General features: G+C 48.3%; 12 protein-coding genes across 12 annotated transcripts; 6 read left to right on the top strand and 6 right to left on the bottom strand.

The window, feature by feature from the left end:
* On the bottom strand, positions 1–1056 carry FSST1_002364 (putative Sin3 binding protein-domain-containing protein; the record flags this gene model as incomplete). Its single annotated transcript, XM_083228346.1, has 1 exon — positions 1–1056. The coding sequence occupies one exon, from the start codon at positions 1054–1056 to the stop codon at positions 1–3; it is 1056 nt and encodes a 351-aa protein (XP_083092546.1).
* A 4155-nt stretch (positions 1057–5211) lies between these two features.
* Positions 5212–7453, bottom strand: FSST1_002363 (DNA topoisomerase 3; the record flags this gene model as incomplete). The annotated part of the gene is made up of 6 exons (XM_083228345.1): positions 5212–5241; positions 5301–6622; positions 6673–6842; positions 6893–7071; positions 7120–7317; positions 7373–7453. 6 exons carry the CDS (start codon positions 7451–7453, stop codon positions 5212–5214), a joined length of 1980 nt encoding a protein of 659 aa, XP_083092545.1.
* A 710-nt stretch (positions 7454–8163) lies between these two features.
* FSST1_002362 (uncharacterized protein) lies at positions 8164–9381 on the top strand (the record flags this gene model as incomplete). Its single annotated transcript, XM_083228344.1, has 4 exons — positions 8164–8523; positions 8576–8640; positions 8689–8915; positions 8963–9381. The coding sequence occupies 4 exons, from the start codon at positions 8164–8166 to the stop codon at positions 9379–9381; spliced, it is 1071 nt and encodes a 356-aa protein (XP_083092544.1).
* A 345-nt stretch (positions 9382–9726) lies between these two features.
* On the bottom strand, positions 9727–10796 carry FSST1_002361 (4-nitrophenylphosphatase; the record flags this gene model as incomplete). Its single annotated transcript, XM_083228343.1, has 4 exons — positions 9727–10490; positions 10540–10608; positions 10657–10678; positions 10728–10796. 4 exons carry the CDS (start codon positions 10794–10796, stop codon positions 9727–9729), a joined length of 924 nt encoding a protein of 307 aa, XP_083092543.1.
* A 1225-nt stretch (positions 10797–12021) lies between these two features.
* On the top strand, positions 12022–12384 carry FSST1_002360 (uncharacterized protein; the record flags this gene model as incomplete). The annotated part of the gene is made up of 1 exon (XM_083228342.1): positions 12022–12384. One exon carries the CDS (start codon positions 12022–12024, stop codon positions 12382–12384), a length of 363 nt encoding a protein of 120 aa, XP_083092542.1.
* Positions 12385–12636: 252 nt separating this feature from the next.
* FSST1_002359 (DUF4149 domain-containing protein) lies at positions 12637–13378 on the bottom strand (the record flags this gene model as incomplete). Its single annotated transcript, XM_083228341.1, has 4 exons — positions 12637–12821; positions 12876–13173; positions 13228–13261; positions 13323–13378. 4 exons carry the CDS (start codon positions 13376–13378, stop codon positions 12637–12639), a joined length of 573 nt encoding a protein of 190 aa, XP_083092541.1.
* Positions 13379–14091: 713 nt separating this feature from the next.
* Positions 14092–16528, top strand: FSST1_002358 (ATP-dependent DNA helicase YKU80; the record flags this gene model as incomplete). Its single annotated transcript, XM_083228340.1, has 7 exons — positions 14092–14579; positions 14626–14686; positions 14736–15251; positions 15302–15693; positions 15738–15949; positions 16000–16463; positions 16511–16528. 7 exons carry the CDS (start codon positions 14092–14094, stop codon positions 16526–16528), a joined length of 2151 nt encoding a protein of 716 aa, XP_083092540.1.
* A 645-nt stretch (positions 16529–17173) lies between these two features.
* Positions 17174–18810, top strand: FSST1_002357 (uncharacterized protein; the record flags this gene model as incomplete). Its single annotated transcript, XM_083228338.1, has 4 exons — positions 17174–17551; positions 17603–17649; positions 17696–18373; positions 18423–18810. The coding sequence occupies 4 exons, from the start codon at positions 17174–17176 to the stop codon at positions 18808–18810; spliced, it is 1491 nt and encodes a 496-aa protein (XP_083092539.1).
* A 366-nt stretch (positions 18811–19176) lies between these two features.
* Positions 19177–19601, bottom strand: FSST1_002356 (mitochondrial import inner membrane translocase subunit TIM14; the record flags this gene model as incomplete). Its single annotated transcript, XM_083228337.1, has 3 exons — positions 19177–19315; positions 19369–19496; positions 19551–19601. The coding sequence occupies 3 exons, from the start codon at positions 19599–19601 to the stop codon at positions 19177–19179; spliced, it is 318 nt and encodes a 105-aa protein (XP_083092538.1).
* Positions 19602–19882: 281 nt separating this feature from the next.
* Positions 19883–20749, top strand: FSST1_002355 (ribosomal protein L24e-domain-containing protein; the record flags this gene model as incomplete). Its single annotated transcript, XM_083228336.1, has 3 exons — positions 19883–19887; positions 20034–20145; positions 20210–20749. The coding sequence occupies 3 exons, from the start codon at positions 19883–19885 to the stop codon at positions 20747–20749; spliced, it is 657 nt and encodes a 218-aa protein (XP_083092537.1).
* A 937-nt stretch (positions 20750–21686) lies between these two features.
* On the top strand, positions 21687–23920 carry FSST1_002354 (Alpha/Beta hydrolase protein; the record flags this gene model as incomplete). Its single annotated transcript, XM_083228335.1, has 9 exons — positions 21687–21881; positions 21932–21997; positions 22051–22164; positions 22218–22292; positions 22342–22369; positions 22421–22756; positions 22810–23451; positions 23517–23653; positions 23708–23920. 9 exons carry the CDS (start codon positions 21687–21689, stop codon positions 23918–23920), a joined length of 1806 nt encoding a protein of 601 aa, XP_083092536.1.
* A 207-nt stretch (positions 23921–24127) lies between these two features.
* Positions 24128–24673, bottom strand: FSST1_002353 (uncharacterized protein; the record flags this gene model as incomplete). Its single annotated transcript, XM_083228334.1, has 2 exons — positions 24128–24529; positions 24584–24673. The coding sequence occupies 2 exons, from the start codon at positions 24671–24673 to the stop codon at positions 24128–24130; spliced, it is 492 nt and encodes a 163-aa protein (XP_083092535.1).
* Positions 24674–25785: the final 1112 nt, after the last annotated feature.

Genomic DNA, 25785 nt, shown 5'->3' with positions numbered 1-25785 from the left:
TTATACAGCACCGAGCTGCAGAAGAGCCTCAACGGCTTCCCGCTCCTGTGCGCCGGAGGGACCCGTAAACGCCGAGAAGTCGATGTTGAAGGGTTGCGGTGTGCGTGCCATGCCGGAGCTGGCGGAGAACGAACGAAGCGCACCGGGTGCATACGCGGAAGAGGATCGGAAGCCTTGCTCAACCTGAGCCGCTGCTGGGTTGGGGTAGGATTCAGCTCGGAGAGCAGCAGCTCCCATTGTGGCCCAATCCTCATCATCAGTGGCATCCTCAGGGTCATCATTCATGACGACATCATCATCAGGAGCTTCAGAGCACGAAGCGGACCCGGAGCCATCCATGGACATTTTATCGGCCTCATGCTCCATCATATAAATTTCGTGGTCCTCATGGGAAAACTGAACAGAATCCCCATTGCTCGATGCAGTGCTTTGTCGGTAGCGGCCTTGACCCCGACCGCCATTCTTGTTGATAGGAATACCGGCCCCATAAGAAGATGGAGGAGTACCTTGTCGGTGTCGAGATGGCTCCCCTCGCTTACGAGCATCCCAGCGGCCCCATCCCACCTTTTCAAATTCCACCTCCCCGTCCAGTCCACCGCCTTCTCCTCCACGACCTTCCAAAGCTCCCACGACTAGTCTCCGCGCCTTTGTTGGAGGGATTCCCGAGAATCCGGGTACCGAAGTGGTTAGGTAACCCATAATATGTCGGATAGCCAAGGGACCATGACTGAGCAGGATCTCTGGCAAGTGGTATTTGGCGAGGAGAGAGCCAGTAATGGCACCCGAGGCCTCAAGGGCTGGCGAGATCGATCGTCGTCGATCCGAAGGCTCGTGAAGGTCCAGGTCTGAGTCGATAGGCTCAAGCTTGGCCTTCTGGAGCTGCGCCTTAAGCCCGTGAGGCGGCAGGTTGGGAGAGATGGAGTTGGGGGGAGTAGGGAGGGGTTGTTGAGAGCGTGTCACAGTCGCAGGGACGCCTCGGGCCGCTACAACAGCTAAGTTGTCTCGGCTCAAGGAGGCCTGGGAGATATCACGAGCAGCCGCTGCCATGGTAGCCATGATTACCGATGTCGGTCTTATTGGTATGCGCTTCTGAAAGAACGAGTCTGCGAATGGAAAAATATGGTTAGCGATTTTGATCTTGAGAAAGGTCTGTATTTCGCGATGCGAGATTCGTCAAGCCGCGCTTGACGAGGCGATATGAGAATCGTGGTTGAGTCACAACAGGGTGTCGCGCTGTGTCAGATGCCTGAGGTACGTACCTATTCAGAAGCCGGATGTAAGGAGAGCTGGCAATACAAAGTTGCTGGCACAAATATGGCGATAGTATGGCAGGCCTGGGCAGAGCTGGCGCGATGATCTGGACTGTGACAAGAGACTCTAATACGAATCTTGATGTTCCTTTGGTGTTGTTGTTGGTGTTTGGGGAGAGAAAGGAACCGGACAGGAGGGAAACCTGGAAGGATATATGACCACCACCAATACAACAAACCAAGGGCAGGTGAACCCAACCCGTGTGAGGTGTGAGTCGTACCTACCTAGCCAACCCAGCCAGGTAATAGGTACGTACTCGATCGGACTTGCACTTGTATTGGCGGTATGATATTGTATCGCCAAAGCAGCACCTACTCTCGCACGCACCTGTTGTAGGGCGGTGCTGCTCGTGTGTGTGCATGTACTGGGCGATAGGCGCAGAATACCAGGGGGGGCGAATGTTGTAAGCAACAGTCGGGTGGGAGTGTACCGTAAGAGTGAAAGGATGCCGGGTGCAAATTTGGCACTATCAGGTGTAGACACTTAATTCCATGGTTACTACAAACACACCATCCAAACACCAGCAAGTTCAGCCCAAAACGGGCCAGGCGTCAATTACTGGGTGTCACCCCCATGTTTCGTTGGAGTGCAAACTGTGGCTGTTCAGCCAGCAGCTGATAAGGTTGATAGGGGAATGATACTTAATTGATACTGTAGGCAGCGAAGTGATAACTTGTTTCTACCGCATTTGAGACAACCATCCCAAACCATGGCGAGATGGAAGAACCCTAGAACCCAACAAACTCACCTCCCTCCCTCTCAATCTGCAGTGTATGCACCCATCCATGTTTGTACGCCTTCTTTCAGATTCCACCGCACTTCTTTTCTTTCTTCCATGCTAAATACATAATTAAAAGTGGTCCTTTTCTTTGTTTTTTGCTTCGCTGGCCCTTGTTGAAATTGTTTTGTGTTATTCTCATTTGGTTCCAATTCCCAAGAAGCTGGTAGTCTAGGGAGACGAGAGGATCCGGGCCATAGCGGTAAACGGGGAAGCGAGCCGGACAAGGTCAAACGAGATGGGACTGCCGTTTGACACCCTAGCAGGCTCCAGCAGGACTCCAGCTTGGTTCAGCGCAGCGTCCACGATCTGGCTCGGGCGCCTCACTATTGACTCTCTTTCCAGAGTTCCGCGAGTGGTTCTATTCCATATAGAGTCGTCAGGCTGCTTTACATTAGCATGTATGCCTTTCAAGTGTCGGCTCAACTTCCGGTTCACAAAAGACGGTATTCCTTCTATTACTCCATCAACTAGTAATAGCGGACGAAAAGTAAACAGCTCTGATCAAAGACAGCCCAGGGTCCGGGCCCGGATCCAGTCTTCTGCTCTAGTTCCTGATGCCAGACGGTTACGGTGTACTGTATACAAGAGTAAAAAAGCCACACCGCGATCTGCCAGTTAGTCCATCATGTGCGGCAGCTTGAAAGGTCAATGGAGCCTGAACATTTGAAGCGGAGGGAGTCGGGGCATTTGGGCCTTCCAAAGATCCGGGACGGCGCGTGCAACTAACACGGCACCAGTATCGATCGTCATCGTACTGTACAGTATAGTACTGTGCTTCAGCTTGAAGCAGTTGAGCGACAGAGCTCGTGTCAGCGATGGCTGGCTCTGATCTCTTGTCCCAGTCTCCAATTTTCACATAGTCTGGGGATTAATTACCTTGTTAGTCGCTTCTTTATCACTGTCCCGGTGTCAGTTTTAGCGCGTAGGATATTCAGCACCATATTCTCTTTCGGCCAACACCTTGAGCCCCGTGGCCCAGGAGATTGGGGTAAGGTTGTTGGAGTTTAATGCGTGGCTGTTGGCGATTCAACAACCTTAACCAGATGAAAATGACCAGCATTCCATCCACTCATCGCAATCACAAGAAAGGAGAGACCAAAAACCATGCCACCTGTGTGAAATTGATGGTTGATTCATCGAAATGATGACTCAACTGAAAAACAAAGTCCTCGTCGTCATTGTGTCCGGCTTCGTGCTCGTAAACGTGGTCGTCATGACATGCATCTCAGGGACATCCATGGAACCAACGCGGATCGTTTATAATACCTGCATTCACCCGTCTCATGCAAGAATAATGCAGGCACATTCAACTATGAGCTAGCCATGAAATCATGCAATTCTTTATGTCCATGATCATTCTTTGTATGGCTTTCTTTGACTCCTTACCCAGCAATCAGCGGACCCATTTCGCTTTCATCGACAGGGGTAAGGGGTCCCTCCTTGACTGGGAATATCAGAGTCATGGCCAGCTTCTGATCCGCCAGTAACGGCCCAATCTCCAGCATCATGCCCTAATTTCGTCCGGCTTGTTATTAGCGAGCCCTTGGTCCTTTGGAAAGGAGACTTGAGAGCAGGAATGGAATCAATTCTCGAAAAATCATATTGTGCGTACCTGCGTGTTCAAACCCTCTATTCGCGAGTATGTAGGGCTAGAAGCATGTACAGGCACACACCCGACGAACTCAAGCCTCCCGTCCCAACTGTGGCATTCCGTGTTGTATCGCGATGGGGGCGTGTGGCTATAAAGCATATTCAAGTCATGGGCACACTTTTTGTTCCCATTATACCGTTTTTTGACGATTTGCTCATACAGTTCAATCTTTGGCTTGGCCTTGGTGTAATCGCTTCATATCAAGTCACGTTCCTCTTGTGACCTGGCAGGCGTTGTTGAAGCGAATAACCCTAATGATGGTTCCAAGCAGGACACCACCATTATTATTCATTCACCGGCGTGGCCGAAATACAAAGGCAAGCAAGACTGTTGGTATTGATGAAGTTCGAAATCCTATTGCAGTCTATTTTCGTTTCATGCAAACGATTCCTGGCCAATCCAACGTAATCATTGCCATTTTCGGAACCTTCATATTGTTAGTGGTGATTGAGTACGGGTTCGTGGAGGTATTCGCGTCCTTTCTCTCTTGTAAACATTGATTGGTTGTGCAAGATGTCCAGTTGAGTACTAATAAAAGCCATCATCCTTGATGTGCCATTGTCACGTTGCCAAGGTCCTTATTCATGATTGGACTTGCGATGCCGACAGTATTACCGGCATTACTTCGTCACCTTTCCCCAGATACTATTGTCGCTCAGCAGGAAGTCCGTTTCGGCTGTGGAGGCATCGGCCAGTGAACGGCTTTGAAGTCTCCTCTCTTCACACACTTTATCAAGCCAAAGGAATTCGTCTTCAAGTACATGTGGCCCGTTGTCGGTCGATGAACCCCACGTTGGACATTGCTACGCCGTGGACGTCTCATGTAAAGGGCGCTTCCCCGCGCATCAAGAAGGAAGAACGGAAGAGAGACGGAATCACTATCAACCCCGTTGCCCCACGCTCTTGCCCGAGTCTACGAGATATCGTGTCGTGCGGGGATGATTAAGTCCAGTGTGGCTCCCGTGCCGTGAACGGTCCCGGTCTCTTCCGCTCCGAATCCTCCGCAATGAAAGACCTCATCCATTCGTTCCCAGCCAGGTGGTTGACGCATAGTAGCTCTCCCTGCCTCGCCTGTCTATTGCCGGGTTTGGTAGTCTCATCGCTGCCACGCTTACACCACTGACTTTTTGGGACATGGTTACAGCTGCATAAACCCCGCTGCCAAGTATTCCAACTGATGAGGGGTGGTTTGATATATTATGCCGCCGTCATGTTTCGAGGCCATTGTTGGTGATGCTCAAATCATATCATTCAGATCGTACGTGTGAATGATCCACCGGCTGATAGGTTCCCAGTCAGGCTGGATCTCACCAGTTTCGCGACCCACAAACGGAATGGGGGTGTGGTTACCTTCGTCATATCGTCAACTTCCAAAGTTGGCAACTGAAACCCAGATATCTCGATGATTCCTTGTGAATGTGGTATCGACTAAGGGTTCATGTGCCCTGAATGCCGAGGGACCGAAGTCTCACGAAGTAAACACGAATTCACGGCAAGCCTAGATGACGAGGGTCAGTGACACGAAGAGCAAGGTCTGTGTTGCAGTCAGGCACATACCGTTCGCAGAACCCCCAGTTGCTCCTGAGACTGGTCGAATACAAGCCTGTATTGAGCGAGACTCTCTCGTAGGACGGCTTCCTTGTTTGCACGACCGTCGCAGATAGCCTTCATCTTGATTTCCATCTCTTTCCGTAGAAACGGCTTGCCGAGACTGGTCTCGAAGTTCATTCGATCAAATCCCAAAATGAGAGCTACACCAAGCTGTGTAGGGACAAATACTTTTACTCCACCACGGCCTCCTGATGTAGATGCACCACCGCGCCCACCACGTCCACCTCTGCTTCCTCTACCCCCACGGCCACGACCGCGCCCTCTTGTGGATGGACCTGTGTCCGACTCCTCGTCATCTCCTGGTGCTTCACCTGATCGACCTATTGTAGCAGCGTATTCTCTGTCTTGAATCTTCTGGATATGCTCGGCCATGGTGGCATCTGTGCCGATGCCGTTGGCATCCATGAGAGCGATCAGGTCGGCCTCTGTGAGGAAGCCCGGAGCTGAAGTTTTGCCTTCCGTCATCATAGCCTCTGTTGGTTGAAAACGCTCTCCTTCGGTGAACTTTGGTAGTTCCACAGTGTTGTTCCATTTTTCGTAAATAAACACGTCGAGATAGTTTCTCTCAAGAACGATAACACCATGAGCATTAAAGCGCTCGTCTCCGTATTCAACCTCGACATCAGATGCCATGCCTTTGGCGTCGTCTGAGCAGCAAGCAAGAAACCGGCGGACAACATACTCGTATAATCGACCCTCATCGCGATTTAAGACTGTAGGAGAAGCATACGTGATAGGATGAATAGGAGGATGGGCTTTATCGTCGTTTCTCCCTTCTCTTGGTTGTTGAAAGGCACCGTTGACAAGGTTCTGTGCAAATGGTCCCCATCTCTGGTCGGTTGTCTGCTTATCAACCAGAGTTCGGAGATTCATCCCTCGATCAAAACGATCAGTCTCCGTTCTGGGATAACTTATAAAGCCTTTGTTGTAGAGTCCTTCGGCGATAGTCATGGCCTGTTGTCCACTCATATGCAATAACCTTGTTGCAGCCTTCTGTAGTTCAACGGTTGTAAGGGGTAGGGGTTTAAACTTGCGAGTAGGTTTCTGCTGAACTTTTGTGACGGTTGCTATTTTTGCTGTAAGGCATCTTTCGTACAAAATGACGGTAGACATTCGGTCGAAAAGCCTATTTCGTAGCCAGGAGAAATCAACCTTTTTGCCGTCTCGGTTGTGTGTCAGCTTTATGCTCCAGAAGGGCTCTGGAACGAAGTTTTTAACACGAAAATAACGATCAACGACGAACCCAAGCGTTGGGAATTGGCAGGATCCTAGACGGTCAGTACAATAGACAAGGTAGGCCTGATAATTGGGCACACACCATAGCTAAGGGTCATTTTTTCCAAAGGCCCTCCAAGTTGCCGCAGGTTATTCGTGAGGAAGCGAGTAAAAGCATAACCGATCCGGAGATCAAGCTCTATTCTCGTGGCCACAGCATTGACTTGCCTTTCGTCCAAGGTTGTCAGATTCCTGGCTGCTGATATTACATGCCTGGTATCATTAGATTCCTTCTAGGCCAGAAAGGAAGGGGGGCAACGTACGCTCTTTCAATATTGCTGAATCTTGCTCGCAATACCCGAATGCCCGGCTTGCCCTTTCGAGCAGCTTCGACGATTTCATTGCCGATATGTTCACCTTCGCGATCGCAATCCGTCCAGATTACGAGGACTTGAGCATATCGCGCTTGAGATTCCAGATTTTGGGCAATTACCTTTTTATCCTACAGAGCGTCAACAAACTGATGTCGAGTGAAGATAGGAGAACTCACATCGCTAATGGTTGTGACAATTGGGGCAGTGAACAACGATTCCGGAGGAGGCGAGTACCAGCTCTTGTTCGCAGGTGTAAAGTCGACGTTTGTTAAATGACCAGTGACACAAGTCATATTGACGGAGCAGTGGCCCAATTGCTGGCCAAAGTCAAAATCGAACGAGTAGTTCTTGATGTACTTGCTTCTCGTATTGTGCTACAGATTCACAGTTAGAAGAGAACATAGAGAGTCAGGAGTAGGATATCCTTACTGTTTCGACACGGCCTCCAGCGAGATGAGTAGCTACAGCCTTGGAGATGGAAGGCTTTTCAGCCACACAGAGGACCTTCATTCTGGATTTGTTTGTTGGGTCGAAGAACAGTTACTACCTTGATACTCGGTCGAAGTATTTTCAGTGGTTGAGGTGATCACAACAAGCGAGTAAAGGATTGCCTCAGGTTTCATGTGGAGGTGAAGTTTTGCGCTGAGGCAGGCACGATATAGAGAGCGAGAATCTGCCAAACACGCTTTTGCAGTAGGAATGATTTGCAGTAATATCCTATTGGGAGGTGCTCTTTGCATGAAATTAAGGCCTTTCTGCCTTTTTGTGCTCATCGATTTCCCGCCTGTTGAAATACGCTGTAATATCAAATCCGTCCCCAACACTGAACATTACTCGATATTCACGATGTATAGGAGGGGGGGAAAGAGTCAATGTCTGTCACTGAAGTTGAAATTTTAATGGGGCCTCTTCAGTGGCACACCCACTAGCCACAGCGGATGCTTCCGAATCTCACAGGGAGCTATCTCCTAAGCTTTGGCGACTCCACAACCCAAGGCAACCTACCTAGTACCTTCCCTTGCGGCGTAGCGCGTTTTAGGTCGTAATTGACTTGTAAACCCGGATAGAAATGGCGTGTGTCATACATTTCATGCTGTCTATGACGCGGGCTGTGCTTTGGCTGTTTGTATCATTGTTACCTATTAAAACACCACTTGTATTGCACCACGATCAAGTGGGAATTCGACCATCAATCAATATTTTCCTCTGATTAAACAGACATGGCTCTTCCATATCTCAAGTCCATTGAGGACTGCGGCGAGTACGCAAAGGCCGTTGAGCCGTACATTCCTCAACTTTATGCTCTTCCTCGGCAGTTTCTTGACAACATCGCCAGTCCGGATGGGCTAAGGCAGTTGTATGTTGACACGAACCCGCTCATCTCGGCTTTTGCAATTTCTGTCGCCCTTACGGTTCCCTTTCTCGTTGTCTCGGAGATCAACAGAAACTACTCCCAGGTTGACCGCATGTGGTCCATTCTCCCCAATCTTTACATTGTCCATCTTTCCATCTGGGCACGTCTTGCTGGTGTCTCTTCTTCGCGAGTGGATCTGATTTCTTTGGCTACAACTCTTTGGAGTGTAAGTTACTTTACACCTTACTCGCTGCATTCGTTGCTGACCTACATTTCAGTGCCGTTTGACCTACAATTACTGGCGTAAGGGTGGCTATGAGAAGGGATCTGAAGATTATCGATGGTAAGTTCATCGGCGACTGAGAATCATCCATAAGCTTACAATTACCAGGGCCATTCTGCAAAAATATGTGCCAAGACCCATCTGGTTCATCTTCAACGTCACGTTCATCTCATTCATCCAGAGTGTTCTGCTCTTCAGTTTCTCATGCGTTCCCGCTTACGCCATCCTTCTCTCTACCAAGTTTGAAGAAAATGTGGCCCCTGCCGACATCTTCTTCTTTCTCACCATGGTCGGACTGGTCTACAGTGAGTGGGTTAGCGATGGTCAGCAATGGGGTGAGTAATCCGTCCATTTCCGAGTTGAATAAAACTAATGCATTCAGATTTCCATGCGGCCAAGCATAAGTATCAAGCCGAAGCTAAGGTTCCTCACGACTACAGCTACACCCAGGCCGATCTTGACCGAGGCTTCAACACCTCTGGACTCTGGGCCTACAGTAGACATCCCAACTTTGCCGCTGAGCAGCTTGTCTGGTTTGTCCTGTACCAGTGGAGCTGCTATGCAACCAAGAATCTGTACAGCTATACACTTGCCGGCTCTGCTGCTTTGATCATGCTCTTCCAGGGTTCAACTTGGCTCACCGAGCTTATCACAGTGGGAAAGTACTCCGAGTATCCAAAGTACCAGAAGCAGGTTGGCATGTTCTTGCCCAAGTCTCTTCGACCATACAAGACACCCCCACCCAAGGTCATCCGAACTAGCGACCTTGCAAAGAAGAATGAGAGCAAGAAGCAAGTTTGAATATAGTTTAGATACCCATAGCAAAGGCAACTGCATACCGCGTCTGTGTAGACCTGGGTATTGTAGATATCCTCTTAGTATATCTACAGAGGGCGGCTCATTCAATCTTAGTAGAATAACCCATGAGTGCAACAGTGTGCAAATGACAGTAACATTGTTCACATATTTGCTTGTATTATTAGTTACTTGATGGGTTTGGAGTCATCATTAGACTTTGAACCAAAACCATCAAGTAACTAATAATCTAAGCAAATGTGAACAATGCCCTGCGGTGAACGGTATCTCAACCAGTAATTTCAACAGTGGTTTCTCTACAATATATCTATGCAAAGGCTCTATATTATTCTATTCTTTTGCCAGTCTAAGGTCACTGAACTTGTCGGCATAGTACGAAGGCACGGCGATGGCGTCCTCTTTTTCCCAGTCCTCCTTCTTGTTCACGCCAGTCAGGACATGCAGTGTGCCACCTAGCTTGCCCTCGATTCCAAATTTGATGTCAGTGTTGAGTCGGTCACCAACCATACATGTGCGAGCTCGGTTAAGTTGGAACTTGCCCTCAACAGCATCCATCATGGCCTGGCTGGGCTTGCCGAGAGCCAGAGGCTGTTGTCCTGTAGCGTGGACAACGGGGATATGACAGGAGCCAGCACCGAGGAAGAAGTTGTGATGCATTGGCAGTGTAGAGTCGACATTGGTAGCGAGGAATGTAGCTCCCCTCTTGACGTAGTGCATAGCATGGGCGTACTTGAGGTAGTTGACATGGTAGTCAAGACCACAGAGGACGACGCCAACCTCAGGGTCGAGATGGGAACCATCAGCGATACCCTTGAAGTCATCGTTTGTGATGTCTCGTCGGAAGGCCTCGTCTGTACCTCCGATATGCGGTACGCCTTCTGAATCAAGCTCCTCCTCAATTCCTGACTCTCCGATGATAAACACCTTGTGCTTCCCCTCAGGCAGCTTCAGGATACGGGCGATGTAGATGGCAGCAGAGTAGCTAGAACCAAAGACATCGTCCTTCTCGCTTGGGATACCAAGACCAGTGAGTTTCTTGAGATACTCGTCGCGCGATTTTGTGGAGTTATTGGTGACGAAGACGACCCTCTTTCCTACATCGATGTGAGTCTCTTGTCCAGATCTTGAGCATAGTAAGCTAACCTTTTGATCTCAAAAAGTTGATGGTCTCTGGGACTCCCTCGTACACATGATCACCAGACCACAAGACACCTTTATAAGTTAGTTACTGTGTTATTTTGTGAATTGTTCAGTATTCACCATCGCAGTCAAGGAGGAAGACCTGTTGATGGGTGTCAGTATAATACTCGGCCAGTGTGTAAATGACTCACGTCGAATTTGTCAATGAACTCATTGATGGCAGCAACATCGTTGCTGATGTATTTTGGTGAAGATGCCATTTTGTCTATGAGCCCGACCTGAAAAGACACTGTATGATGTTCTTGAATATGATCGACCAGAGTTTCAGTTGGTTGAGCATGAACTTGATCGTCGACAAACTAAAGCGGACTGACTCGGTGGATTGTGCTTAGTCAGAGATAACAAGAATGACATCGCTTGTGATGCAATAAGGCTGGATAATCGGTGATCAATGGACCTATTATAAAAAGACATCATGAATATTACAGTAAGCTTGTAACGACACTGCTGGTAGCATTTGCGAGTAATCTTGTGATGATACGACATGTGAGATTTATCGATATAGGGTAATCTCTCGACTGTTGGTTGAATAACTCCTCGGATAACTACGACTCGTTTTCTGTCAGGATAATTCATGCAGATGATAACGACCCTGCATCTTGATAGGCAACCCTTAGTGTAATGACAACATAATCCGACCCACGCATGTCGCGATTAATGTGCCGAAAAGTGCACAATTGTTCCGAGGTAGGCTCTGGAAGCCGCAGACCCTTCCCGCGTGGCAAAGAATCTCAAAGTCGAAAATCTTCAGTCCCTTAACGGCTTTAGTTAAAGCAAATCTTATCATTGGCTCATAAACTTTGCCTTGCGAGTAATGGGTCAACCTAGTTCGTCATCGGTGGGTTTCTAGAATTCCACGTTTTCCCTCGAAACTTTTTTTCTCCTTCTTTTTGCCCTGACTAATGTTGAAGATAACAGGTTCTACCCGTGAAATTGGGTTACCTAGGCTCGCTTACATCCGAGGCGAGATAGCCTGCATCAACAGACCGACATCTACACACAGACAGGAGAATACATACAAAGTGCAATTCACCGCTCTGGATACTTCCCGTATCAAGCGAGGTAGCGTGGGGACCCTGAAGCTAAAGTTGGACAAGGTCTCCACGGCCAGGGACCCATCTTCACGATCGGCTAAAGGGGTTCCCACTTGCTAGAGCAACTAACACAACTACGCAGTACAGTATGAAGTTTTAAACCGGACCGGCTGGATACCTACGTAATTATAAATATCTACAGGAGAAGACCACATGGAGTTGAGTTTTTGTTCATAGACTTTAAACCTTTCATCTTGATTCATCTCTCTTGCTGTTTATCATCTTAGCGAAACAAGCGCAAACCTATACACAACAGCTCCCTTATCTATCAAACAATACCCAAGAGGACAAAAACAACCAAATTCTTATTCTCTCTCAAACAACAATCAACATGACAGCCGCTCCCACCAGTGTCGCTGCTGCCCCCAGCAATGCCAACTCATACTTCAGCGAGGTGCATAAGACTCAGTCTACCGCAACAACCCCAGTCTCTACTCCTGGGCTCAAGGCTGAAGAGTTTGAGAACAACACCCGCAGACCTACTGTTCTGAGCACCGACTTCGCCAAGATCAACGAAGATGTCGACGTCGAGGCTATGCTTGACCGCCAGCCCGGCCGCTGGACAATCAAGGGACAAATGGAGGCCAACCAGCGCCGTCAACAGAAGGCCCTCAGCGAAGAAGAGGCCAAGGCCCAGCGTCAGCGAGACTTTGAAAAGGCCAAGGAGGAGCTTCGTGCCTCATTCCGAATTTAAAGCACAGCGCTTGTCCTTCAACACCAGATGCTCACTATGAGAGAGCTATGCTGGTTCACCCCATGACAACAATTTGGCGCAATGTTTTCAAGGCTATACCTAATATTTCAACGAATTACGACACAACGAATAGACATACTATAGATTCTCGCTATTGTACGATGGAAAATAGTCGCTAGGCTATCGGGAAGATTGTTTACACCACTAGCATTTTAGAGCATGAATAAGACTTTCATCTTCATCATTAACCGTTTAAGCAAGGTCCGCAACGGACAGAACCCGACCACCCAAAGTGAAACCGTATCCGATAGCAGCCACAAATGTAGCAAGGTTGAGAAGAGATGAGATGCCATGAAGCATGCCAAACTTCTTGTTGAGAGCCTTCATCTCGTCTGAGTGAGGTCCCTCAGCGTAGTATTCCTTACCATCTCGCTTAACTATGAATTCATTAGTATGGGTTTGGTAGATTGATGATACTTTGCGTGACATACCTTGACCACGTCGCTTCTTGATAATGTCAACAGTCATTGGCAGGAGAACAAGCAGGTTGATAGCACCAGTGATACCCATGACGCTGATAGGCAACAAGGAGTGCCAGCGGGCAAATTCCGACACCAAACCAGCGGGACCATTTGCAAGACCAATCAGAGAGTTTCCAGGGAACGTCAGAGCGAGAACACCGGGTAGGACAGTTTGAAGGCCGAAGTAGATGGGGAAGAGCTTTTGCTGGATGGCAGAGAAGCTGGCACGGTCGACCGCCCTGAACGCTACGATGCCGTTGACGAATGACTGCTGACTTGTTAGAGCTGATTACAAGATTAGATTGAGAATTAGGGTACATACGTGGAAGAAGGTCGTTCCTAGAAGTGTTCCGTAGCTGCCGTCCAGTTAGCTCACTCATCCTTGACTGATTTCGTTGTATCTGATAGGAAGCTTACGTGATGATATGGTAGGGAGCCGGGGACAAGGCCACGGCCTTTGCTGTGCTTGCCATTGTTACTGTTGCTTTCACTTTGTGAGTGAGAGTTGATGAAAACAGATGGTGTTTCAATTCAGCCGAGGTATATGTTTCTCTAAGCTGGATAGTAGACAGGTCATCGACCCCGGTCTATGATACAATGGAGACCACGTGACTGGCCACATCACTTTGCAGCATTCTTGTTATAGATGGGAGTATACAGACACAGAATACCAGAATGATGCTGGATTTCTCATGTTTGTATCCGTATGTCTGGCGGATACTTGCTGGCATATGAATCGTCACATTTATCGTTTCACCAATTGCCGTCAGCAATGCAAGAGCTATATGAGCTCCATGGGCTTGTTTCCAACCCACGACTATAATTACAGAACATAGGCCGTAATGTTTTTAATTGATGGAGCCATGGCATTCCTTCGTTTTTACCCAGGCAGGTATTGTGATGTTTGATCAGGAGTCGCACCTGCCATCTCAATTAACATCGGGACGGCACGTGATTTCGTGTTTCGCGCGCCTAGGTACATCTCCGTTCACCTGCAGGCATCGCGCCCCACGTTCCATCTTAGACAGCAGCTCTGAGCTAGAGGCCTTCTGCCTAAACAATACAAGGGTTCACCACTGAGAAGCTTTGTACGATTGACATTCATTTAAATCAACTCGCATCTCCCTCCACCCATTTGGTTTATTTCTTTATTATCGCTTGTACCAGTCAAGACACAAAACTCATCATGGCTGAAAAAGAGGCAACCATCTTCATTCTCGACCTGGGCTCGACTATGGCCCAGACTCATAGCGGGAGATCACAGTCTGATTTGGACTGGACCTTGCAATATGTATGGGACAAGATCACAGATGTCGTCGCGGCGAACCGCAAAACGCTCTGCGTTGGCGTCTTGGGTCTAAGAACAGACGACACCTACAACAAGTTGCAAGACGACGAAGGCTATGATAACATTTCAGTGCTACAGGAGATGGGGCCAATGACTATGCCATCTCTAAGAGATCTCCAATCTGTGGTGAAGCCAAGCAACACGGAGGCTGGAGATGCTGTTTCCGCCATTGTTGTAGCAGTTGACATGATGGACGCCTTTACGAAGAAGCTCAAATGGAATCGAAAGATATTCTTGATCACTGATGGCCAAGGACCAATGGATGGAGATGATCTGAGCGACATTTCGAAGAAAATCAACGATTCGAATATTCAACTCACCGTCCTGTAAGCCGACGACGCCCTTCTGTCCAACTGGTCTAATAAGTTGCAGTGGCGTAGATTTTGATGATCCGGAATATGGCTTCAAGGAAGAAGATAAGACGAGCACCAAAGTCAGCAAGAGCATCCATTGTCTTAAATCGCATAACTAAATATTGACAGGAAGATAACGAGAAAGCTCTCAAAGCACTCGCTAACGACTGCAAAGACGGCGTTTTCGCAAACATCGCCGAAGCCATTGATGAGCTTGATACCCCTCGAATCAAAGGAGTCAAGCCATACAAGACTTATGACGGCGCCCTCACTCTTGGAGACCCTGAGACGTTTCCTGCTGCGATGAGCATCAATGTCGAGAGATATTTCAAGACCCATCTGGCACGCCCTTTGACAGCAAGCACAGTAGTCATCAAGTCTGAAGGTGCAGATGCTGAAGCTACTCAATACACCCAAGACGATGAGATGGAGGGTCTTGAGTTTTCTGCAGTCAAGCAGGCTCGTTCATACAAGGTCAATGACCCAGATGCTCCAGGAGGAAAGCGAGATGTCGAGTTTGATGACCTTGCCAAGGGCTACGAATATGGCCGAACAGCAGTACACATCAGCGAGTCGGAACACAACATCACCAAGATTGACACACAGAAGAGCTTCTCGATTATTGGCTTCATTCCATGCGCAAAGGTATGTCACATGCGAACTATCGCCCTATTTCTTGTACTTATGCTGTTTAGTACGAACCATTTCTCAACCTGGGCGAGACTTGCGTGACGATAGCACGCAAATTTGATGCTAAATCCGCCCTCGCGCTTTCGTCTCTTGTATGGGCACTCTCCGAGCTTGAGTCTTATGCGATTGCCCGGATTGTGACAAAAGATGCCAAAGATCCGCTGTTGGTGCTGTTGGCACCTGGTGTAGAACCAGACATGGAGTGTCTCTACGACGTTCCACTTCCATTTGCAGAGGATATCCGAAGCTACCAGTTTCCTCCTTTGGATAGAGTGATTACGGTTACTGGCCAGACTGTTACCAAGCACCGACTTCTGCCTACGGATGAGCTCAACGATGCCATGAGCGATTACGTTGACGCCATGGATTTGTCAACATATGGTGTGGACGATGACGGGTACGTTTCAATCTATGTTCGCCTTATTATTGCTAACTTTTTAGTGACGTGACTGAATATGTGCCTATTGACGACACCTTCAACCCGACAATCCACCGAGTGAACCATGCCGTGAAATCACGAGCAGTGTATCCTGAGAAGCCAGTTCCAGAAACTCCGTCCATATTGCTCCGATTCGCACAGCCACCACAAGATCTGATCAAGAAGGTCCAGAGTAAGGCGGATGCCCTTATTCAAGCGGCAGACGTCAAGAAAGGTTCGTATTCTACCTTGTATCGTTATGAATTATAGCTAACTAGAAAACAGTACCACCAAAGGTCAAGGGCAAGCGTGGCAGAGAAACTGCCAAGCCAATTTCAGGCCTTGATGTTGACGCCCTTCTGGAAGAAGAGGAAAAGAAGGAGATCAGCCCTGACAATGCAGTTCCAGAATTCAAGCGGGCACTTGCAGTAACCGAAGAGGTCTCGGAGATTGAAGATGCAACTCAGCAAATGGGCACGATTATATCAACATTTGTTACAGAAAGCTTTGGCGACAACAAATACCAACGCGCTCTGGAATGCCTGGGCGTGATGAGGGAGGAACTCATTAGTATTGAAGAACCAGGACTCTACAACACCTTTATGAAAGGGATGAAGAAGAAGCTGCTCTCTGGAGATATGGGAGGTGACCGACGAGACTTCTGGTTCAAGGTGCGATGGGGCCGTCTTGGTCTAATTGACAACAAGCAATCGGATGTGTCTGATGTCACCCCAGAAGAGGCTGATGAGGTACGTTTCGCAATAAAGGTTTCTGGCAGCTTGCTAACTTGAACCAGTTCTATAGATCAAAATGATGCAAGCGAAGTAAAGTTTGTTGTTTGTTAAACAGTGGGTTTATGTATTAATTCAAGAGTTTGGCTGGTTCGCGGTTATCTACTATCAGGCGCAAAGAGTCTAACATGAATCAACTATGAAGAATTAAAACGATTAAACAAAGAAATGCATTAAATAATCGCTTCTGTTTCCAGTATATTCTGACAACGCTGTGTAAAGTCTAAGTAATATGTAGCGGTCTGCATTATTGATGAGCGTTGGTATTCCTGTACACAGCCGTATGTGGAGGCCCGCTGCATGACGATCCGACAATTATTGGCAGTGGCAGTGGCAGAGCAATCACTTACCGTTTGACATTTATTTTTGAGGCAACACTTTCCTTTGTTTTTACATTTCAAAAGGCGGGTGATAACACCAGTGAATCACTTGGCCTTGACAAATAAGCCCAAAAGGGTGCATTTCTCATCTGCCCTTTTTTCCTCCCTCACAGCACCGCACCTGCCGCACGAAGGCTTCCCTCTAGTCTTTGAAGCTGCACTGCCTTTCATCCCCAACCACGGGTTTAATTTTCTCTTCTTCCTTTCTTTCAATAACGCTTCTTCCACGGCGTTTTTTATTTTTCTTTCCATCGTCGCCTCTTTTCTGCCTTGCAGGAAATGCCAGCGATGTCGGATCTCGAAAGTCGTTTGGAGAAACTGCAGGAGCTTTTGGGCAACGGCGTGAAGCTTGCCGAAACGCCACACAAAGACAACACAGAAAATGAGCCTTCAACTGGCTCTGGAAATAGCTTCGGAATGGTAATGGATGATGAGTACATTCGAAATGAGGAACGAATTGCAGCTAGAGAGCAGGCCTCTCAGGAACAGCTCCGAGCTGAAGCTGATGCTGCCCGAAAAGACCTGCTCGAAAGCAACAAGAGAAAGGCATTTGACAACATTACTTTTCGCATCGGCCAACCAGCCCACAAGGACTTCACTTTCTGCCCTTTCAAGGTCGTTGTTTCATATCCCGAACGCTTCATCGGCAAGGTCAACAAGCCTCGTGTATGTGCTACCAACTACGATCTTACTCTTCACTGGCTAACCCTGTAACAGGCGAAGCCATTTTTCACTGAAATTCTTCAGGATCGAACTTGGGACTTGTAAGTACATCTCTTGTTGCTACGCTTTCGTTGCTAACTTTGCAAGTTTCTACCTTCATCACCCCATGGAGCCAGCCAGAGACCCTTACCTCTTGGTTCCATCCGCCCAGTTCGAAGTCTTCCTCGAAGAAATCAACCTGAAGCTGGGCACTTTCCTCAGAATCCCGGTTGGAGCCATGAACAATGACAAGTTCTACATGAAGTTTGGTGAAGGCGGCACCCCTCGTCCCCGTTACTTGAGACGATCTTTAGATGCAACCTCCCTTGACATTCGACCATGGCCTGCAATCGACCCCGAAGACGTAAGGGGCTTCCAAGCGGCATTGCCATCGCAGCAGCTCACCTGGAGGTCCAAGATGCGAACCGTTAAGACCGGCTTCTCGTCGAAAAAGACTGCAGATCCAGACAAGGCGGCGAAGAAGAAGCGTCACAGGGACCAAATGCTTCGCAACACAGTGGGCTACCTGGGTCTTGCAGGAGACCCTGATGGCCACGACATCGTTTTCATATGTGTCGACGTTGAAGCCATTGAACGGAAGCCAAACCCTATTTCTGAGGTTGGAATTTCCATCCTGGATACACGGGACATCAAAGGCGTTCACCCTAAGGACGTTGGTCGTGGTTGGTGGCCTATGGTCAAAACTCATCACCTTCGAGTGCATGAATATGCTGGTTTGCGAAACTACCAATTTGTCAAAGGGTGTCCTGACAACTTTGACTTTGGGTAAGAGTGACTTTGCTTGTGTTTTTACGTGACACTAACTATTCGACAGACAAAGTATCTTCCCTCAAAAGGCCGAGCTTCAAGACACCATCATGGGCATTTTAAACCCCTATCTTTTCTCCCAACGGGAAATCATCGTCGTAGGGCATGATGTACGACAGGATTTCACCTACTTCAACGAGATAGGTATAGATCTCCGAGCCCTGGCTGGGCTGAGAGAGCCTGTCGACACCCAGGACCTCCACCAAGCTTGGTGTAGCTCACCCAATGGAAGAGGCCTCATCACCGTGCTCAACGATCTGGGCATTCCAAACAAGCATCTTCACAACGCCGGTAACGATGCTCATTACACGCTTTGCGCTATGCTTGGAATTGCGGTGCAAGAGGTGAATGGGAACGAGCAGCAGAGCAACAAAATGCTCAATGGGGTGGACTGAATGAAGGATTCGTGCGGGGAGCGCCAGTCCAGACAGAAACCATAACCGTGTGGACATTTTTTGTAATTGTAACAAGGCAACCGAAAGCATCATGAGAAGAGAACGGGTCGATTGACCCTGTATTCATACAACATTCATCCTAGATAGCTTAACGACGGCATATCCCATCACCTGGCTCCAAAGAGCCTCTTCTTAAACCCAACAAACGCCATCGCTATGGAAACAAGTAGTGTACACTTTACACACGCGGCCATATGCCCACGCCAGACCCTAGTCGTTGATTATGCTTTTTTGTAAGGTTCATAAATCGATTCTGATGGATCCGAATATCGAGACTCGAATGAGTGCTTTATCGTTCGTCATGATTTAACCGTTCTTGTCCAGGAACTCCTTGGCCTCGTTCACCTTTGTCGCAAGATAAGGGCTTCCACCTCGATCGGGATGGTTGAGAAGCATGAGGGTTCGGTGGGCCTTGCGGACCTTGTCCTTGGTAATGGCTCGCTCGCTGAGTGGGATGTTAGTATGTTGTTGAGTGTAGTAAAATTAATAAACACATACTTAAGCGACAAGATCAGGGTAGCCTCCTTCTTGGTCATCTTGGCCTCAAAACCACCCTTGTAGAAAGCCTTGCCCATGGCTCCAACGCCACCTCGTGAGCGTCTCCATGCGACCAGACCAGCTCGACCCTGCAAAAGATGTTAGTGACCAGAATTCGATATCCGGTTTCCTTGGTTGCATACCAAAAAGGCCGCGACGGCAGCGCCGGCGCCCCATGCCATAACAGAAGCCATTTTGAAGATTGTGTTTCGATCTCGACAGACGTAGCTTGGGTGAGGCAGATGGAGATGTTCGACCCGGAGGGCAAATCGGGGAAAGTTTTCTAAGAGTCTCCGGCGCGGACCGGTGACTTTCGGAATCATGTTTGTCCGGTGTACTGTTATCGATAAGCTCAGATGGCGGCTGGGAACAAAAAAATCTTTAGAGCGAAAAAAAGTTCGGGATACCTCAAAACCAGTGGGGTGGGAAGCTGAATTGAAGTCGTTTTGGTCTTGTAGACCACCACCCATACAAAATGAGGTACGTTGTTGGATACAGATGGACTCTATGCTATATGCTTGTCTCGATCGAGGATGTATTTGTCAAGTTCATCCTCTTGGAGACTGAGCATTTACGATATCGAGACTTGAGCTCTACCTTGAACTGTCACTAACGAGTTACTCTAGAATCGAAACCTGTTATTTCTGTAGTCGCCCTGCTTACCCTAGCAAGGGTATTACCTTTGTGCGCAACGATGCCCGAGTCTTTCGATTCTGCCGCAGCAAATGCCACAAGAACGTACGTCTACAGCAACGTTGCGACCTGCCTCAGATCTCACACCGCTAACACTGCTACTCTACAGTTCAAGATGAAGCGTAACCCTCGCAAGCTGAAGTGGACAAAGGCCTTCCGTAAGGCCGCCGGCAAGGAGATGACGGTCGACTCTACTCTGCAGTTCGCCGCCCGCCGCAACGTTCCCGTCCGCTACGACCGAGAGCTCATGGGCAAGACCCTCAAGGCCATGGAGCGTGTCTCTGAGATCCGCCAACGTCGCGAGCGCGTCTTCTACAAGAAGCGCATGGCTGGCAAGCGTGAGCGTGAGCTCGCCACCGCCCGCAAGCTCGTCGCTGAGAACGAGCATCTCCTGCCCCGCATGCGCGGCAGCGAGAAGAAGCGCCTGCGCGAGCTTGGCTTGGGCGAGGAGGAGATTGAGGAGATGGAGCCCGAGCGCCAGCAGTCCAAGGTTTTCGGTGGCGAGAAGAAGAGAGTCGCCATTGCTCTCGAGGTTGACGACGACGAGGATGATGACGAGGAGGGCGAGAGCGGCATGTTTGACAATGAAGACGATGAGGATGACGACGAGGACGACGACGAGATGGGCGATGTCGACATGGAAGACTGAATGGGAAAACTCATTGGCGGTGGAATCTAAAAAGAGAAAGTCGGTGCAACATGTCCACGCGCGGAGGCGGGCTACTAAGACAGCGAAAGCAAAAAAGGTCTACGAGACAAGGGCGTTATGGGTGTTTTTGATTCGAAGGCATACCACGGCGTTGGGATACTATAGAGAGAAAGCATTTTTCTTCGTCATGCAGAGAGCGCGCACCGCAAGAAAGACTTGGATTGTGACTCTTTTTGGCGGAATGATTTGTGTTTCCAGTTATCTATACCCAACAAGCATGTCCGGGTTGACCTTTTGTCATTTTCATTCCGGAGCGTTCAGTACGGGACGCTTTCGAATGATTTGGACAGGCGGGCTATTATCATCATCATCAATGTTATAGAACCAATTTGAAAAAAGAGGTCACTTAATAAAACAAAGTTAACCAAATATGATTTTCCAAGGAGTTTAGCCGTTGAAGCCATGCAAGGGTCACTAAAGTTAGTGGTCAAAACGACGATCAGATAGGCAAGACCCAAATGGATGGATCTCATGACTCTTGACGCTGTCCTGAAATAGGCAATTGGAATCAAGTGCTACGTGATAGGACGACGTAAGCTTGGAGTACCTGAACGTAAGAAAGTCTCCCTCTGCCTCGAACTTGGACGTTGAGAGCTGGAAAAGGGATGTCTTGGACCGTTTTTGCCAGGTTTATGTTGATTAATCAATCACCGTCTCCTCTTGGTCGCTGATCTGGCTTATCATTCATCCCGTCCTGCAGGTATGTCTTAGGCAAAAGCTAGCGATTCGTAAGATGGACCTTGCCGACACCACGTTCCAATCTCTTTCATCTTATTCTCATCCTCTTTATGTTTGGCGATTTGTGAACTTGAGTAACAATTTGGTCTATCTAGTCCCAACTCTTCTACTAGAGGGCTCTGCGATATTCCTTCTCGCCATGAATGAAAAGACGACACCAGAGGCAACGCCTCTATTAAGAGGCCGCCTTCAGCAGCGCCCGCGCAGATCTAACGTTTCTACCGTGTTGGGACTATTGGCTGCTGTCTGTCTTATTAGCTTTTTCCACCACCGCCCTCACCCTGTACCAAATGACATCAAGGAACCAGCAGAGAAACCATGGACTTGGAACGATGTAAGGACCAATTTGCATCACTAGGACTAGATATCTGACGGAAACTACAGATCAAACCACGACGAGACCTACACTGGGAGTCTTGCTATGACAAGTTTGAATGTGCAAGGCTTGACGTGAGTAATTCCTTCGCCGGTACTTATAACAGATGCTGATGACATATATTCAGGTCCCCATGGATTGGCTCAAGCCTTCTGATAGCAAGCGTGTGGTACTTGGAGTTATCAAACTACCAGCCAAGTCCAAGAACAATACAGTCTCCCCGCTATTCGTTAACCCTGGGGTATAGTCTCGTTCGTCTTTATTGACCGTTATATATACTGACTTTAGTACTAGGGTCCTGGAGGTTCAGGAATCGCCTTTGTAAAGCGCGAGGGTTACATTCTACAAGCAATTGTGGGTGACAACCATGTAAGCCCATCCAACACCCAGACTCGGCACAATCTACTCACTGTTTTAGGATGTTATCAGTTTTGACCCCCGAGGAGGTAAGTCATATCTGCAAGCCACTATTTTAACAGAAATACTGACCATTTTAGTCGGAGTTTCTACACCCCGTGTTGAATGCTGGGGTTCATCCCAAAGACGACGACTTTGGGCTCTTCAAGACACACCTGTAGCCGATGAACATCCAGGTCTTATCTACGATGCTTACGCCCGAGCTGCAGCCTACTCGGGCACATGCGAGTCGGCAATGGAGGACATGGGTCTTATGAAGTTCATCGGATCCGCATCCATCGCAAGAGATATGCTGGAGATTCTCGACAAGACTGGTAACGAGAAGCTTCGTTATTGGGGTTTTAGTTACGGTACTATCCTTGGCGGTGTGTTTGCTGGACTGTATCCTGAACGGGTAGAGAGGCTTGTTAGTGATGGTGAGTTCCCAGTGATATCGACTCTCTTTGATCATGATTAACCAAGGACTCAGGAAACGTTGACTATCATGACTGGTTCAACTTGGATCACGGAAACTTTGTTTCTGATACAGACAAGATTTTTGACGCTTTTGACACAGCATGCCACAAAGTCGGTCCTCTTAAGTGTGCATTCCACGCTGAATCTCCACAAGCCATCGAGAAGCGACGAGGCGATCTCCTCGCCCACCTCAAGAAGTCACCAGTTCTGCTGCCCGCATGGTCTCAAGATTCAGGTCCTGAACTACCCGTCCTGATTTCCTACTCCCATGTTCAGCGCCTTATCCAGACTTGTATCTATTCCCCGATCGTCAAGTTTCCTCAACTGGCTCGTGTGTTTGCCGCCCTGGAGAAAGGTGACGGAGTGCCTTTCTACGAAATGGTTCTGGAGATGAGCGGTAACAAGGCTCTTGAGGGAGGGTTTTGCGAGCTAGGAGATACTCCTGCTACAACGCCTTTCGAGACGCCAATGGAACCCGATGCTTTCCCTGCCATCATGTGCTCGGATTCAAAGGCCGCGAACGAATCGCCAGAGGAAATCGCAGAGTATTTTGACAGGATTACGAACAAGAGTCGCTGGGCTGGTGCAGCTAATGCCAATTTCCGCGTTTCTTGTGTAGGAAGAAAGACGAGACCGAAATGGGAGTTTACAGATGGTGAGTGCTTCCAACTCCCGACCAAGGATGCGTGTAGAAGACGGAGATGCTAACATATTGAGTAGCCGACTTCAGGGGCGACACTGCGCATCCCATTCTTTACATCGGCAACATAGCTGATAATGTCACGCCTCTACAAAGCGCATTTAACAACTCAGCCAAGTTCCCAAGCTCAATTGTCCTGACCCAGAATGCATACGGGGTAAGACATGTTGAACTTTCTCAGTACAAGATACAAAACTAACTCTATTCTCAGCATTGCTCTCTTGCAGCACCCTCAACTTGCTCAGTCCGTTACATACGAGAGTACTTTCAAAAAGGAACACTACCTGCTAATGGGACTGTATGTGATTCGGATTTCGACCTCTTTGAGTTCCCTGGTTTGAACGAAGGTGTGATGGGTTTGGATGAACTTGGCTCGATTGCTCTTATGTTGGCTAGAGAAGCAGAGATTCCGAGGCCTTTTTGAGAGAGTTTTATAGGATGTATATTTGTGTATGAATGACCTATGACTTGTTGAGAGGAGTTGAGGGAAAGAAGAGGTTGACTGGCATGAGTATAAGTGATGAAATATAAACATAGTCTTGACAATGCCCATTCATGGATCAACCAAATTACTCAATTATTCCAACCAAATGATTTAACACTATTCCTACACACCGTAATCCAAGACTAATCAATCATTACGCTTGATATGCTGAGGTCCATGATGCACCTTCTCAGGCATCTTCAACCCCTTCTCAACCGTCTCCCTAACTTTCCTCTCCAGCGCCTCACCCCTCGACCTATCTTCTTCCCTCATTCTCTCCTCCTCCTCGAAAGAAATAGCATGCTTCCAGTTCCCCGCGCCTCCGCGACCGCCCAGCCCACCTCCCCGGACATTCTGGTTCTTCATAAGGCTCGCGTTCACCGCAGCAGCCGTCTTTCTAGCCATCTCGTCCTGCTCGGCCGCGTCGGGCAGGTCTGACGGGTTGACGTAGTTACCGGATCCGCCGCGTCCAGCGCGCGCTGGGACGTTGGCTGTTGCGCGATCTGGAGGGGGCACTTCGTCGGTGGCTAGGCTTTGAGCTTCGAGGTCCTAGGGGTTTGAATGTGAGACGGTGGAGGTAAACGAGTATTGTGGTGAGTTTACCTTGTCGGCTTCATCAGCCTTGTTTTGGACAACGTAATTGCCTGCTCCGCCTCTTCCAGTCTTGCGATATACGTCTTGATCAGCAGTCATTGTTGTTTTGTTGTTACGATAGTGTTATGTGGTATTGAGATTAAGACAAGGTGGTTGTTAGTGCCAGGCAACGAAGGTAGTTATCAGGATTGTTGTGGTGGTGGCTGTAGCAATAACAAACAAATTAAACTTCAAATCTCTATATTAAAAAAAAAGTCAAGATGAGAAGAAGAAAATCTAAAATCCTCAAAACGATCAAGCCACCGACGGATTAAGAAACGTGGGGGATGAGCCTTTAAACTACGGTACAACCTGGACTAGGGACTGTACTTTGTCCGACATGATGAGTTTCATATTGGTGTTGCCTCTATCTCTCAGACAAATCCGCCTCCTGCGAATAACTTTATCTTGAGTGCGACGAGGCGACTTGCGGTCTTTTTATGTGTCAATGGATTCGGACACGAGAAATGGTCCAGCGCCCGCTGTAAATTGAAACTACCTAAATTAAGAACACTCTAATCCGCGGGGTACATGAACTAGACTGTAGATCTTGATAGATTGGTTGTGTGCTATGTTGCTATGAGCGATTTGCTTCTCTTTCACATGTATGTGTAAGACCTTTCAAGTTGTCACTACTTCAATCTCTCATGATAATAAAATTATGTTTTGAGTATGACAGTCTCTCAATAGAAAACCTGATTCTGTGACAAGAGCTAGGGCGTGTAAAAGCAAGCCCTCTGATTTCACTCGCGTCGAGACGTGGCATTCACGAAAACGAATAACACAATCCACACATCACAATTTATAGAGAATAAACTTCAATAAACAAATCAGCCATACATATCCACTGTGATCCCATGAAATCACACAGGCGTCGTCAAGGAAGCTCAACACTTTGTCATAGAGCGCTCCGACATCGGCAATCACGCACCCAACCACCCATGAAGGATACCAGACTGGCTACTCGTTGATATCCGAGGCTTGGTACCCTTCAAGCAACATGCTGCAGATCTTCAAGTATGTCTCTTTCAAACGACCTCCGTTGAGTTTATCTACACACTGGGAAGCACGTCACGAACGCCTTCCAAATGGTGAATCCTGCGGGACACCCGTCTAAGAAATTGAAGCCACAATCTCAAAATTGACCTGCAAGCCGCCATCAACCCTCAAGC

This window comes from Fusarium sambucinum, chromosome IV (assembly GCF_050947815.1).
Source record: "Fusarium sambucinum isolate potato_lamoka chromosome IV, whole genome shotgun sequence".
Lineage (NCBI taxonomy): Eukaryota > Fungi > Ascomycota > Sordariomycetes > Hypocreales > Nectriaceae > Fusarium > Fusarium sambucinum.
This window is presented reverse-complemented; position numbering and strand designations above follow the sequence as displayed.